The 12,003-nt window shown below is 62.1% G+C and overlaps 1 protein-coding gene across 4 annotated transcripts in view; it reads left to right on the forward strand.

The window, feature by feature from the left end:
- Nucleotides 1-288: 288 nt before the first annotated feature.
- The window catches only part of AGRN (agrin), a 34,439-nt gene continuing 22,724 nt past the window's right edge, over nucleotides 289-12,003 (forward strand). For all 4 annotated transcript variants that reach the window (XM_042951177.1, XM_042951178.1, XM_042951179.1 and 1 more), the window contains exons 1-2: nucleotides 289-546; nucleotides 2,763-3,024. In XM_042951177.1, the coding sequence (XP_042807111.1) occupies nucleotides 340-546; nucleotides 2,763-3,024 (469 nt within the window). In that variant the 5' untranslated portion in view covers nucleotides 289-339. The remainder of the gene's footprint in view (nucleotides 547-2,762; nucleotides 3,025-12,003) is intronic.

Raw genomic sequence — 12,003 nt, forward strand, 5'->3', positions numbered from 1 at the left:
ACCACCCACCTTGGCCCGACCCAGTCCGACCCCCACCCTCCCACCAGCCCGGCCTCCGCCCGGCGTCGCTGTCCCGACGCTTTGTTCGCGGCCGGCGCGGGACGCTGGGCGCCGGGAGGGTAGGGGACCCGCGCGGGCTGGGGAGCTGGGCTGGGGGGGGGGGGGCGGGAGGGGGGAGAAGGGGCGGGGAGGGGGCGGGGCTGCCCCGGGTCCCGCCCCCGCGCCGCCCTCGCCCCCGCCGCCTCCCGGGAGCTGCGTCCCGTCCTGTCCAGTCCCGCTCCCGGCGCGGCCAGGCCCGCGCGCTCGCTCGGCCGCCTTCCGCCGTCGTCGGCCCGCGCCATGGCCAGCCTGCGGCCGCCCGGCCCAGCCCTGCTGCAGCCACTGCTGCTGCTCCTGGTCGTGGCCGCGCGCGCCCTGCCCCGCGCCGACGGGACGTGCCCGGAGCGCGCGCTGGAGCGGCGGGAGGAGGAGGCGAACGTGGTGCTCACCGGCACCGTGGAGGAGATTCTCAACGTGGACCCGGTGCAGCACACGTACTCGTGCAAGGTGCGCCCCCGCCGGGACCCCTCGCCCTCGCCCCAGAGAGCCCCTCCTGGAAGCCGGGGCTGGGGGCCTCTTCCTCTGCCAGCCTGCGCCCCTAGCCCGGAGGCCGGCCACCCCACCCCACTGGGACCCCCATCCCAGGCCGTGGGAACGGGCACCAGACGCTCCGCAGCTCTCGCTCCCGCTCCCTTGGCGACCGCCGGGCCCCCGGGTGGGGAGCGGGGTCCCGGAAAACTCGCGAGTGCCGGAGGGAAAGTTCCTGCGGCACCGCTGCGGGCCCACCTCGTGGTGCCAAGGCCCGGGAGACCCAATCGTGTCTGCCCCCACCCCCACCTCCAAACCCACCACCTTACTGGAAGCAAGTGCGCCGTCCCCCAGGGAAACTGTATGGCTATCGCACCCCCTCCCCATCAGCCATAGGAAAGGAACGGGGACAAGGAGAGGTGATGCCTGCTGTTTGGGGTGAAAGTGGGAATTTGGCCTATGGTCAGTGCTGTCACTACTCCCTCCCAGAGGCCTTTACCAGGGCCAGAGGGCGGCGGGGGGGGGGGGTGGTTCCGGAGAGAGTGGAGTGCACATAGAATCTCCCACCCCCAGGCATCCTGGCGGCGGGTGCTGCAGTGACTAGGTGTGGGGACAGGAGCAGAAAAGTGGGTGGAACCGTTGCTGAGCCTCAGCTGTGGAGGGGTGCAGGGACAGGTGCCCCATCCTGCTCCTGGGAGAACTGGATCCCCCTGGCCACAGGGGAGGGGTGCTGCTCGGCCTCTCCCTCAGCTGGATCTGGGAGTCTCCTGGGTTAGGTATGGTGGGTTTTTCCCATAACACGTTCCTAGGGAGGACTTAGGGGATCCAGGGCCCATCCCCGCTCTGGCCCCTAAAACCACCTCCCTGACCAGAAATCGGATCATTCCTTCTCCATGGAGATGGGGGTGGGGGGGGACAGCTTCTTTCAGATTGGCCTGTGTTGGCTACAGCTGGGATCCCCCGCCCAGCCCCCTCCCCTCCACCACGCCAGGGCACTTTGCCAAGTCCCTGCAGGATTTTCCCGACTTCCTCCCCGCTGCTCCTGGGTGTGGCTGGGGTGGGGGGAGGCGAGGAAAGCGGCCCAGTCCTCTCCCTGCTGGTTATCATCCTCCTGGAGCCTACTGTGTGTCTGGGGTTGGGAGGGATAAGGTTGGACAACTGGGCCACTGGAAGGTGGAGGGAGTCCCTAAGATGCTGCCTTCCTGAGGCTCCCAGCAGGGACCTGGCAGGTGGGCAGGCCACCATTGTCTTTCATCACCCGTTCCAGAAGTCTCAGATCCCCAGAGCTCCTGAGAAAAGGGGCTTCTTCTCAGGGAATGTGTGGTGGACTCATGTCCCCTGTGCATATGTCCCCACGGATCTGTTCCTTGGAGAACATCCCAGTGTAGGCTGCAGCTGCTGAGACCCTCCTGTACCCACCCACCCCCCTCGCTCCCCGGGCTGTGGGTGTCTCAGGGCTTGGTTTGTCAGAGCAGGTACCCTCAGGGCCCCAGGAGTGAGAGTGTGTAGGGTGGGGCTGCCCTGTGCTGCCCAAACTTGATTTTGTGGTTCGGAGGCTGCCTTGACTGCATTCACTGTAGGAGCCTGGCAGGAGGAGGGGTCTTTCACCTCCTGGGGTGTGTGGGCGGAGAAGGTGTCTTAGCCCACCCACAGGGCTGCAAGGAGCCAAGCTGGCCCAGAGCCCTGAGCTCGGGGCCCATGGCCCTTACACCCCATTGTCCATGTTCGCTGCTCCTGGCTGTCCCCAGGGGTGGGCCCAAAGTAGTGGTGGGCAGGTGGAGAAAGTAAGGACGTGGAAAGCAGGCACCCAGGCCAGGTGGATCCCCTTCCCATTTCCAGCCTGAGCTGAGATGGACATTATAGGAATTGGGGTGGCTGACGTCAGTTAGACCTAGTGGGTGGGAGTGCTGCCTCCTGGGTGAGGGCACACGTCCTTCTGTGTGACACGCACAGGCTGTGGCACCCATCAAGTGTGTGTGCTTCCCTGCAGCCCCCTCCTGCGGGCTGACCCAAAGATCTACGCACATCTCTGCCCAGGCTTTGAGTCTACTCTGGACGTTTGGCCTGAGCAACTGAGGTGGGAAGAGAAGAAAAAGCCCAGGCGCCCAGTCTGTACTTGTTCCTGGACTCTCCCCAGTGGAAAGAGGATCACTGATACCTGCCCCCCCCCCCCCCCCCGCCCATGTCCACCCCAGGTTCGGGTCTGGCGGTACTTGAAGGGCAAACACATGGTGACCCAAGAGAGCCTGCTTGATGGTGGCAACAAGGTGGTGATTGGCGGCTTTGGAGATCCCCTCATCTGTGACAACCAGGTGTCCACCGGGGACACCAGGATCTTCTTTGTGAACCCTGCTCCCCCGTACCTGTGGCCAGCCCACAAGAACGAGCTGATGCTCAATTCTAGCCTCATGCGTATCACTCTGCGGAATCTGGAGGAAGTGGAGCACTGTGTAGAAGGTATGTGGGGACTTGACCAGGGGCAGAGGGTGACTGAGGTGGGCAGGCTTGGAGGAGCTCCATATCATGCCCTGGGGAGCAGAGGAGAGTTTGCTGTAGGCTAGAGCGCATGTGTCTTGGGGTAGTCTGCTCTCCTTCCTTCCTCCCTCATCTCCCAGCTGAGTCTGGCCATCGCAAGGCCACAGCTCCGATCTCTGACATTAGCAGGGATCCCCACTAACCACCCCCGGTCCCACAGTGCCACCGTCTTTTGTCTTAGGGCCAAGCAAGCCCCAGTCTTGGAAAGGGGACAGGCTTCCTCCTCTTCTGCTTACCCTCCCCCTCCTGGTCCTTTTCTGAGTGGGAGGAGGGGACCAGGTGAATGAACACCAGCTGTTTATGTTCCTGGAGAAGCCCAAACATCTGTCTGGACGGGTCCCAGATGTTGAGCAAACCCCTCAGAGTGCCCCCTTATGTGTTCCGAGAGGCCTGTCATTTCTAGAAGGGGGAGTTTGTGTGGGGTGGGGACTTCTGGGGGTTTGAGTGGGTGTGAAATGCTCTAATTGAGTCGAAGAACGTTTCCATGTCTGCTGTCCACACAGCACATGCCTATTCTGAATGGCCCAAGAGCTCCCCTCCCCCAGCCCAGCCTCTGGGAGGTGAGCTGGAATCACATGACCAAGGGCTTCCCTGCCGCCCCCCCCCACCCCCTTGCCCCAAGAGAGTCGCAGTTGGGGGCTGAGATCCTTTGCTGGGGAATGTGGCAGGGAGAATGTAGGAACTGCCCCTCGCCCCCACATCCTGTCTGTCCTCTCAGGGCTGCCTGGGAAGGGATGCATCGGAGGGGGGTGGCGGGGGTGGTGGTGGAAAGAACATTTCCTCCTCAGGGCAGTGGGAAGGGTCTGTGACTTCCTTTCTCGGGAAGGCAACCCTGTCCTCTGATTTGTTCTTTTGGCCAGCAGGGAAGTCCCACTTTCTATCTAACTTACTGCTGTGATGCTGGCTTGGTTTTTGCGGGATCCTGGATGGTGGTCTGAGAGGGACTGTGCAGGGGTAGGGGCAGGACCTGAAATGGGGAGCCCTGTGGCATTTTGCCCCTGCTATGATCATCTGTTCCTGAGCCTGCTCCGGGGTCCTGGGCCACAGCATCACACACAGAAGCCGGCAGGGCTGTGTATTCCCGGTCTCTTCCCAGCACTGACTCAGATGAGGGGGACCCAGCCTGGCCCCCTCACACCTTACAACCTTGCCCTGCTCTGGGTGTTTGTGTTCTGGGGGGAAAGATGGGAAGGTGGCATGGAGATGGGGCAGGCTGTGAGATGGTGATACCCAGTTTGGGGGATGGGTGGTGGTGGGGGGGCTAAGGAGAGGCTGGAGAAGAGGGGTCAGGGTACAGAAAGTCCCCTGTCCCTATAAGATAGAGAGAGTGAATTATCAACTCTACAGCTGGGCGGGTCCAGCCTGAGGGTCTGTGACTCAGTAACTGTGGCCTTCTGTGGGGTCAGAGGGCATGTGGTGGGAGGGCCACCCTGGGCAGAACAAGGTTTGGCACCTTGCCAAAGCCTGTTCTACCCATGGCAGCCCCTGGCTCTGTATATGCCAGGCTGGGCACAGAGACAGCTGGAGAGGAGGGTACCCAGGGAGAGCCCCCCAACCAGGACTGGGTGAGACTTGACCTACTGTGTGCCCTGGGCAGCCAGCACTCAGTTACCAGGCCAGGACCTGAGCTCCAGCTGGAGAAGGGGTAGTGCTGGCCCCGTAGGCCAGTGTGCAGCAACTGGTGTGCACCCAGGAGGGGCTGAGCCACTGGACTCTTCCTGGGGTGGGCGGGCCTGCTAGGGAGGGTGGTCTTGGGAAGACGAGACCCAGAGAAAGGCATTTGCTGTGACTTAGCTTGGAGCCTTGCAGGTGGAGCCAGGTGGAGGGAAGAACCTTCTGGGGAGGGGGGTGGTGTAGATGGAGGAGCTTGGGTTCCACTGTAAGGTGCCTGGGAAGTTTTGAGCTGGGCGACATAGATCTCTACTTTGAAAGCAAACCAGGGTGCCATGGTGGGGGGAGGCGGGCGGGGCGGGCTGGGAGGGCCAGGTGCTAGGACAGGGTTGCTGCATCCCAATGGCCCAGGGTGAAGGGGTGCCTCCCCCTTGAGGCTCCGGAGGCCTGAGGCACAAGATCCCGAGGGGCTAGGGCCAGGCTTGGGCAAGTATTAATCCCGTGCCCACCTTTCCAAGCTGGGTGAGGGTGGGAGATTGGCCCGCCTCCTATTCTGTGTTAGGTAAGGACCTTGGACCCCACCCCAGGACTCCACCCTAGGTTCTCTGGGAATCAAGCGCCTCACCCTGGTGAGGGAGATGGATGGACAGGGCTGGAGCTAAGCTGACCCCTCCCTATCTGACTCTGACCCCATTCTGTTCCCAGGGGCCGCACTGTTGTCCCAGCCCCAGGGTGAAGCCTGGGCAGCCCCCAATCTGCGGAAGTCACCGTGAATCTGCCAGGTCCCACTGCGTGCAGGAAACCCCTATCCCTGGCACACTTCCCTCCCCAGGGCCGCCCTCCCCCCATTCCTAACGGCCCAGAGCAGCCAAGGTGGGGGGCAGTGTCCGTCCAGGCCCACCTCCTGGGGTACACCCTGGGCTCGCTCCCTCGTCGTCACTGCCTGAGCACTGCTCCTGGCAGTGTCCTGAAGGGGAACCTGCCGCCGCGGCACACACCATCTCTAGGACTTGCCTTTCTCAGTTTCTCCCCCAGGGCCGACAGGGTCTTTCTGACTCTGCCAGGTCAGGCCCCCTTCCCCAGCCTCCGGCCCCCAGGAAGGCTCCTCCTCCCCCTGTCCTCCGCCTGGGGAACCACATTCCTGGCATAACTGAGACAGGTATGTGTCCCTCCCTGTGCGCCACCTTTGGGTGAGGGAGGCCTGCTGCTCCGGGGCAGCCTCTGCCAGAGGGAGACCCCCGCCCCCTGCTCTGTCAGGGAAGTAGCCTGGCCTCTTCCAGTGCCAGCTGCCCACGCACCGCGAGCCTGCCCAGGCTGGCAGCTGAGCAGGCATTTCCCCCAGTGCTCGGCCACCTTGCCTGGGCCTGGACACTACCCACACACACCCACTACTCTCCCCACCCTTGCCTCAAGAAGACTGGTCCTGGGGCTTCTCCTGTAGCCCCGGGGAGAGACATAGGCCTGTCTGAAGTCCTGGGGCCCTTGCCTCCCCACTAGGAGCCAAGAGCAGAGAAAGGAAGTGTTGTCTGCCCTTCTGGGGCCCTGGCACAGGGACAGGGTCAGAGTGAGTCTGGCATTGGCCCAGCCCAGCCCTGCCCAGCCCTGAAGGGGGTCCTGGCGGCAGCAATCCCCAGCCCAACCTGGCAGGCCTGATTCTAGTGAGCACCGTCCCTTCCTCCCTGCCAGGCCAGCTGTCTAGGGCCTTCAGGAGGGCAGTGCTATCGGTCCAGTTGGAGAGGCAATGGGTCCTGGGCCCTCTGACTTCTTTCAGGCACTACAGGCCTTGGAGCTGGGTGTGGGTGGAGACACCCCCAGACGGAGACCAGCTCTGTACAGTGTGGGGGCAGGTAGGTGTTCAGGGGAGGGTTCTGGGCAGTTAGCTTTTGCATTCCGCCCCCCCCCCCATTCATACCCTACTCCCCCCACATTCCTCCCTGCTGAAGTGGGAGGTAGCTTCTCCCTGTTCCTCTCCTGCTCTCTTCTAGACTGGGTTCTCACCCCACCGCCTGCAGACCCCACCCAGTGTCCTCCTGAGCCCCTCCCCCAGGCAGGTCAGCCAAGAGGGCTGAGAGAAGGCAGGCCCAGACTGGAGGTTGCCTGCCCTTATTCTCTCTTCTTCCCTTCCACAGCTGGGGGGAGGGAGTCTGCCCAGGTGGGGGATGACCCCCCCACCGTGCAGTCCTGTTCCCACCTAGGGAGTCCTTGGCAGGAAGTCCATTGCTTCCGGGGCACCTGCTGGCTTTGGCTTTGATTTTAGTGTACCTTCGCTGGGGTAGTCCCAGGAGTGGGCTTTGCTAGCTGAAACGGACGGCGGGCTCTCCTGTTACTTCCCTGGGATGTCTCTACTTCGGCAGGGCTAAGCCAGTGAAAACAGCTCTTGGCTTTTTCCAGACCCACCCACCCCCTGGCTCCCCACCCAGAGAAGAGCCCCAGCCCCTGCAGACTGGAAATGGAAAAAAAAGGTTGTTTTGGAACTGTCGTGTCCTCTCCGTCTGTCTTCACTGGGCCTCCCGAGCTGTGCCGGGCCGGACACACTCCTGTAGGGCTGGTTATGCCCTTGCAGCATCTCTGTGGGTGCTGGGACTCCTGTGCACAGATGGGGAAATGGGAGATCACCTGGTCAGCACTAGCTGGCCTAGGTCTGGCGGCTGCCCGCCCACACCCTACCAGTCCTCGCAGGCCGAGTGCCAGGGTAGCGGAGGGCAGCATGGGTCTGCCCCAGGGAAGTTAATGGGACAGGGGCCCAGACCTCAGCACCAACGGTCCAGCACGGCCTCCTCCATCCATCCTGGCTGTGTCGCTTCCTTCCTGAAGGGTTAATCCCCCACCCCCAACCCCATGAGAATCAGAGCCTGCCCCCTATCACCACAGGAGGGTGGAAAACAGCTGTAGAAACAGGCCTCCTTCTCCGCACCCCCCTCCCCCAGTCCCTTGCCTCTGCCTGCGGGACCCAGACCAGTTGCACCACCCTGCATGCCCCCCATCCCCACAAGTTCTACTCTTGCCCAGAGGCCTGGGCACAGGGTAGAGAATGGACTCCCTTTCCTGTTCTGCCCTCCTGGCCCTGGCACTCCCCTTGCCACTGGAATTGGGGAATCAAAGCTCCCACTCAGGTCACTGAGGCCTGGCTGGGGCTGGGCTGGAGGCTGCAGGCGCTCTCACCACAGTTGCCCACATAGTGCCATATACCTCAAGTCCCAGGAAGTTCTCACTGGAAGCGCTGACTGATAAGAAAAAGGGGGCTCAGAGAAACAAGACAGCACCCCGGTGACAGTTACCCTAATGATAGCGACAGCTCAGTGAAGGAGGGTAACGTGCCCCCCATGGTTCTACACTGGGGCTTAAGAGGGTTCAGGTTCGAGCCTGAGGCTGTGGTTAGGATCTAGAGAGGGGGTGACCTAGGCCTCTGGTGGAGCGTCCCGTGGGGAGAGAAGCTCCCCTAGAGGGGCCCCTCTACCCAGAGCAGACCCTGAGAACTTCCTCTGAGGAAGATCCCCTGCCAGGGGCTGCTTACAGCTGGATCTGGGAAGGGGAAGAAGGCCCCTCCTGGTCAACACTCCCCCCCCCCCCCCCCAACGGAGCCGAGGCTCTGGAGAGGGGGAAATTTCTGTCCTCACATGCAGCCAGCTGTTTCCAGCTGTGTGGCCTGCACACGTGTGTATGCGTGTGTTTGTATGCACGTGTGCCTGCAACCACAGACCTACTGATCTGGGCACATGAGACTTCTGGTCAGAGCCCCAGCTGGTGGCTTGTGGTTTCTGCCACCCTTGTTTCCCTGGGCTTGGCCTGGGGTGGGAGCCCTGCAGGTGGTCTGCCAACTGGCTGGTTGCAGGCAACCTTTGCTTGTGTCTCAGGGGCCTTAGAACAGGACCCGGCCTCTGTTTGCTATGGCTGTCCCATTTCCTGCCTGCTGCCCACCCTGTGCCTGGCAAAGACTGGGCACCTCGTCCTGCAGGCTCTCCTCTGGGAGTGACCACGGTGGTTTCTCAACGATGAGATGAAAGGGCTGTGGTCCCTGGGGGCCGCTCAGGTTCACTATCCCAGCATGTGCTTGTGGGACCCTGAGTCTGACACAGGGCTCTGGGGGTGGCAGGGTAGTTAAGGAGTCAAGCTGGGCAAGTCAGGAGGGGCAAGTCTGCATCTGGCCTAAGGTGGGCCTGAGTCTTCCCCCCTTCTCAGTCACCCGACCACCTGCCCTGGGAGAAGCAGACAGCCTGACACGGCTGCTGGGGGCACTTGCCCCTCCGTCCACAGATACGAGAGGCTCCAGTGCACATCTGGGAGAAGTAAAAGCACAAACATCTGGGCCAGATTGTTGCCTGTGCCCACCCACCAGAGAAGAGGGTACGTCTCTCTCTTCCTGGAGGGGGAGGCAGTGAAGCTATGCCCGTTCATTAATCCATCTAGTGGTTCCTTCCTCATGCACACATCCATTCACAGCCCAGCACCAGATCCTCACTAGAAGGTGTGTGTGTGTTGGGGGGGGGGGGGGGGCCTGGAAGAAGCTGCTTCCACCTGCACAGGCCCTGCTGGGGTCCTGAATGGGCTTCCCATGGAGATGGGGGTGAGCTCGGTGTTGGGAGGTGAAGGCAGAGGGGCAGGGGTGTTCTGGGCAGAGAGGACAGCAGCAGGTTCAGTGGGTGCAGGGCATAGCTTCAGTGAGGGGTGGGAGCAAGCCGCCATAGGCGTGGTACAGGAGAAAGGGCTGGAAAACCAGAACCCATTGCTACAACCGGCGGGCTGAGAGAGCAAGCTGGCCCTCGCCCTCTGAGCCTGCGCCTTCCCAGACGATGACAGCACGCCTGCAGACCCCATTCCTGTCTGCAGCTCTCTCCTCTCTGGGGCTCCGTCTCTCTGCCCCTTTGTTCTCTGAACCTCTCTCTGCCTCTCCCCGCCCCCCCGGTGTCTGCCTGCCACTCCTCTGCATCCTGACGCCAACCCAATCATCACCTTCATAAAGCACCGCCACTCAGACCTTGGTGCCAGTCTGTGCACCCCCCATGGTGCCCAGTTCAACACAGCCGGGCCCTCAGCAGGAACACTCCCTGACTCACCTGACTCTCCTGACTCACCACGCACTGTCCACACTTGGGTGGCTCCCTGGATCCCCCAGCTCTCCTTTCCTCTTGGAGACGGGCAGGGCCTGACCAAAAAGAGGGGGACTTGGAGCCGTCCTGGAGAAGAGGGACAGAGGGTGTGGATCAGCCCCACTCCATCCCTACCTTCTTTTCTCCAGGCACCTACTCTCCTCCACCTCTGTTCAGATGGCGCCCCCTGGTGGCTACAGCTGGTATCCCGGCAGGTGTGCAGGCCTTGAACTGGGCGCCCTCCCCCTGTCCTCCCCAGGCCTGAGGATCTGCCCCTCTGGCTCCTTATCTCCTACTCCTAATGCCTGTTACCTTCAGGCTTCACCACACTGGCATCACTTGGTCTTTTGTGGGCCTGGGCCCTGGGCCTTTGTAGTTGCCTCTGGAAGCTCTTCCTCCTGGTCTATGCAAATCCCTCTCTGCATCACCCAGGTCTCTGTAGATGTCATCCCCCAGTCCCTCCAATCTAGGTCACCCCCCCCCCCCCCCCCCCGCTACACTGTACCCTCCCTGAGGGCAGAGAACCTACCTGACTTGGGATATCCTCAGCCTTCCCAGTGGAGGAGCTCAGACAGGCTAGTGCGTACAGGGCCTGGGGCACCAATAGCTATGTGTAAGGAGTGAGGGTTGGGCACAGAGAATGCTGGTCAGGCAGCTGGCGTCCAAGCATCCAGCCGTGCTGACCCCCTCCTCAAAACTGTCATTTAATGCCACCACCCTGCAGCGTAGACCACCCAGTGGAAGTGTGGGCCTTGCCTGGTAGCTGGGTGGGTGGGCACAAGGCCCGCAGAGTCAAACATGGGTACCTCTGGGCTGCACCTGAGGTGAGACTCAGGCTTGGGCCTGACGAGGCCTCCTTCCCAGTGGCTGGCCCTGGGCCAGCAGCGACATCCCGCTGTGAAGTGCCCATTGTCTGCTGAGGCCCCGGGAGAGGGAATGGCTGCAGCCTGAGAGCAGACACCAGGAAGCTGGGGCCTGGGGGTGGGGCCGCTCTGTCTGGTCCTCTTCCCCTCCCCCACCAGGGCAGCCAGACACCTGTGACTCTGGGCCAGCTAGGTAGCCTGTGTTCTCTTGCTGCGCTCCACAGGCGGCTGCGCACCAGTGTGGTGCGCGCCTCAAGATCCCCGGGGACTGGGGGGGACAGACAGACTGGAGGTGGCACTGGCAGGGGTGGGGGCGGAGGCCTCAGCATTAGAGGTGTGTGTGTGTGTGTGGGCATGTGCGTGTGTGTGAGACAACCAGTGTGTGTTCATGCCGGTGAGTTGTACACTTGTACAACGCCCAGTGCAGACTTGAGGGAGTGCGTGTACTTGGGTCTCTGCCTGGGTGACACCTGGAACACCGAATGTGTATGTGCACATCTGTGCGGTCACATGTTGCCGTGTGTGAGCCCAGAGACCAGAGGGGCCAATCTCTGGCTCAGAATATCCTCTGCCCCTTCCTAGGGCATGTGCCTGAGTGGGCTGGTCAGGGCTGAATGATCTTGAGTCTGAAGATCCCAAAATAGCTCTGGTAGCCTGCACTCCCCTCCCCCTACTGGGTCTGGGGCCTCAATGGCCCTTTGTCTCTCTGAAGGCATGGAGCCCCTGTGGGGGGCTCAGACTCTGACTGGGGCCAGGAAGGACAGGCTGCCTGCTGGTTTCCCTTCCCCCAAGCCAGGCCCTAAGCTCCCCCCCCCCCCCCCCCCCCCGCCCCCCACCATGCTGGCCGGGTGGACCAGTCTCTCCCCTTCAAATGAGCATCTGAAAGCCAGCCCATTTGCCCATGGAGACAATCCCTTGCCAGCCCCCACCCACCCCAGGTTTATACTGATCCCTGGGCTTACCCCTCCCACACCCTGGTTCCTTTATGCCCCTCCTCCTGCAAAGCCCACCCATGAAACTGTGGCGGCAGCAGACAGGGTCCATGTGTGGGCACGTGAACATTGCTTGGGGTTTGACCCCAGCACTGTCCGTGGGTCCTCTTTGAGCCAAGCTCCTGGGGGAGCTGCAGTGACAAGTAAATGAGAAAATGTGTGAACTGCCTGGGCTCACTACACCAAGTCTTTGGGCTCTGACCCAAGCCCTGCCCTGAGAAGATAAAAAGTCAGACCCTGCCCTGGGTGCTCCCAGTCCAGGGTGACGTCCCGGGGAGCTGCCAGCACTATCAGTGTGGTAAGCATTGCCAAGGTCCCGTGAGGTGAGGTAGAGGGTGGGAGGCACCC

The sequence above is a fragment of the Panthera leo genome, chromosome C1 (genome assembly GCF_018350215.1).
Source record: "Panthera leo isolate Ple1 chromosome C1, P.leo_Ple1_pat1.1, whole genome shotgun sequence".
In the NCBI taxonomy this organism is placed as follows: Eukaryota; Metazoa; Chordata; class Mammalia; order Carnivora; family Felidae; genus Panthera; species Panthera leo.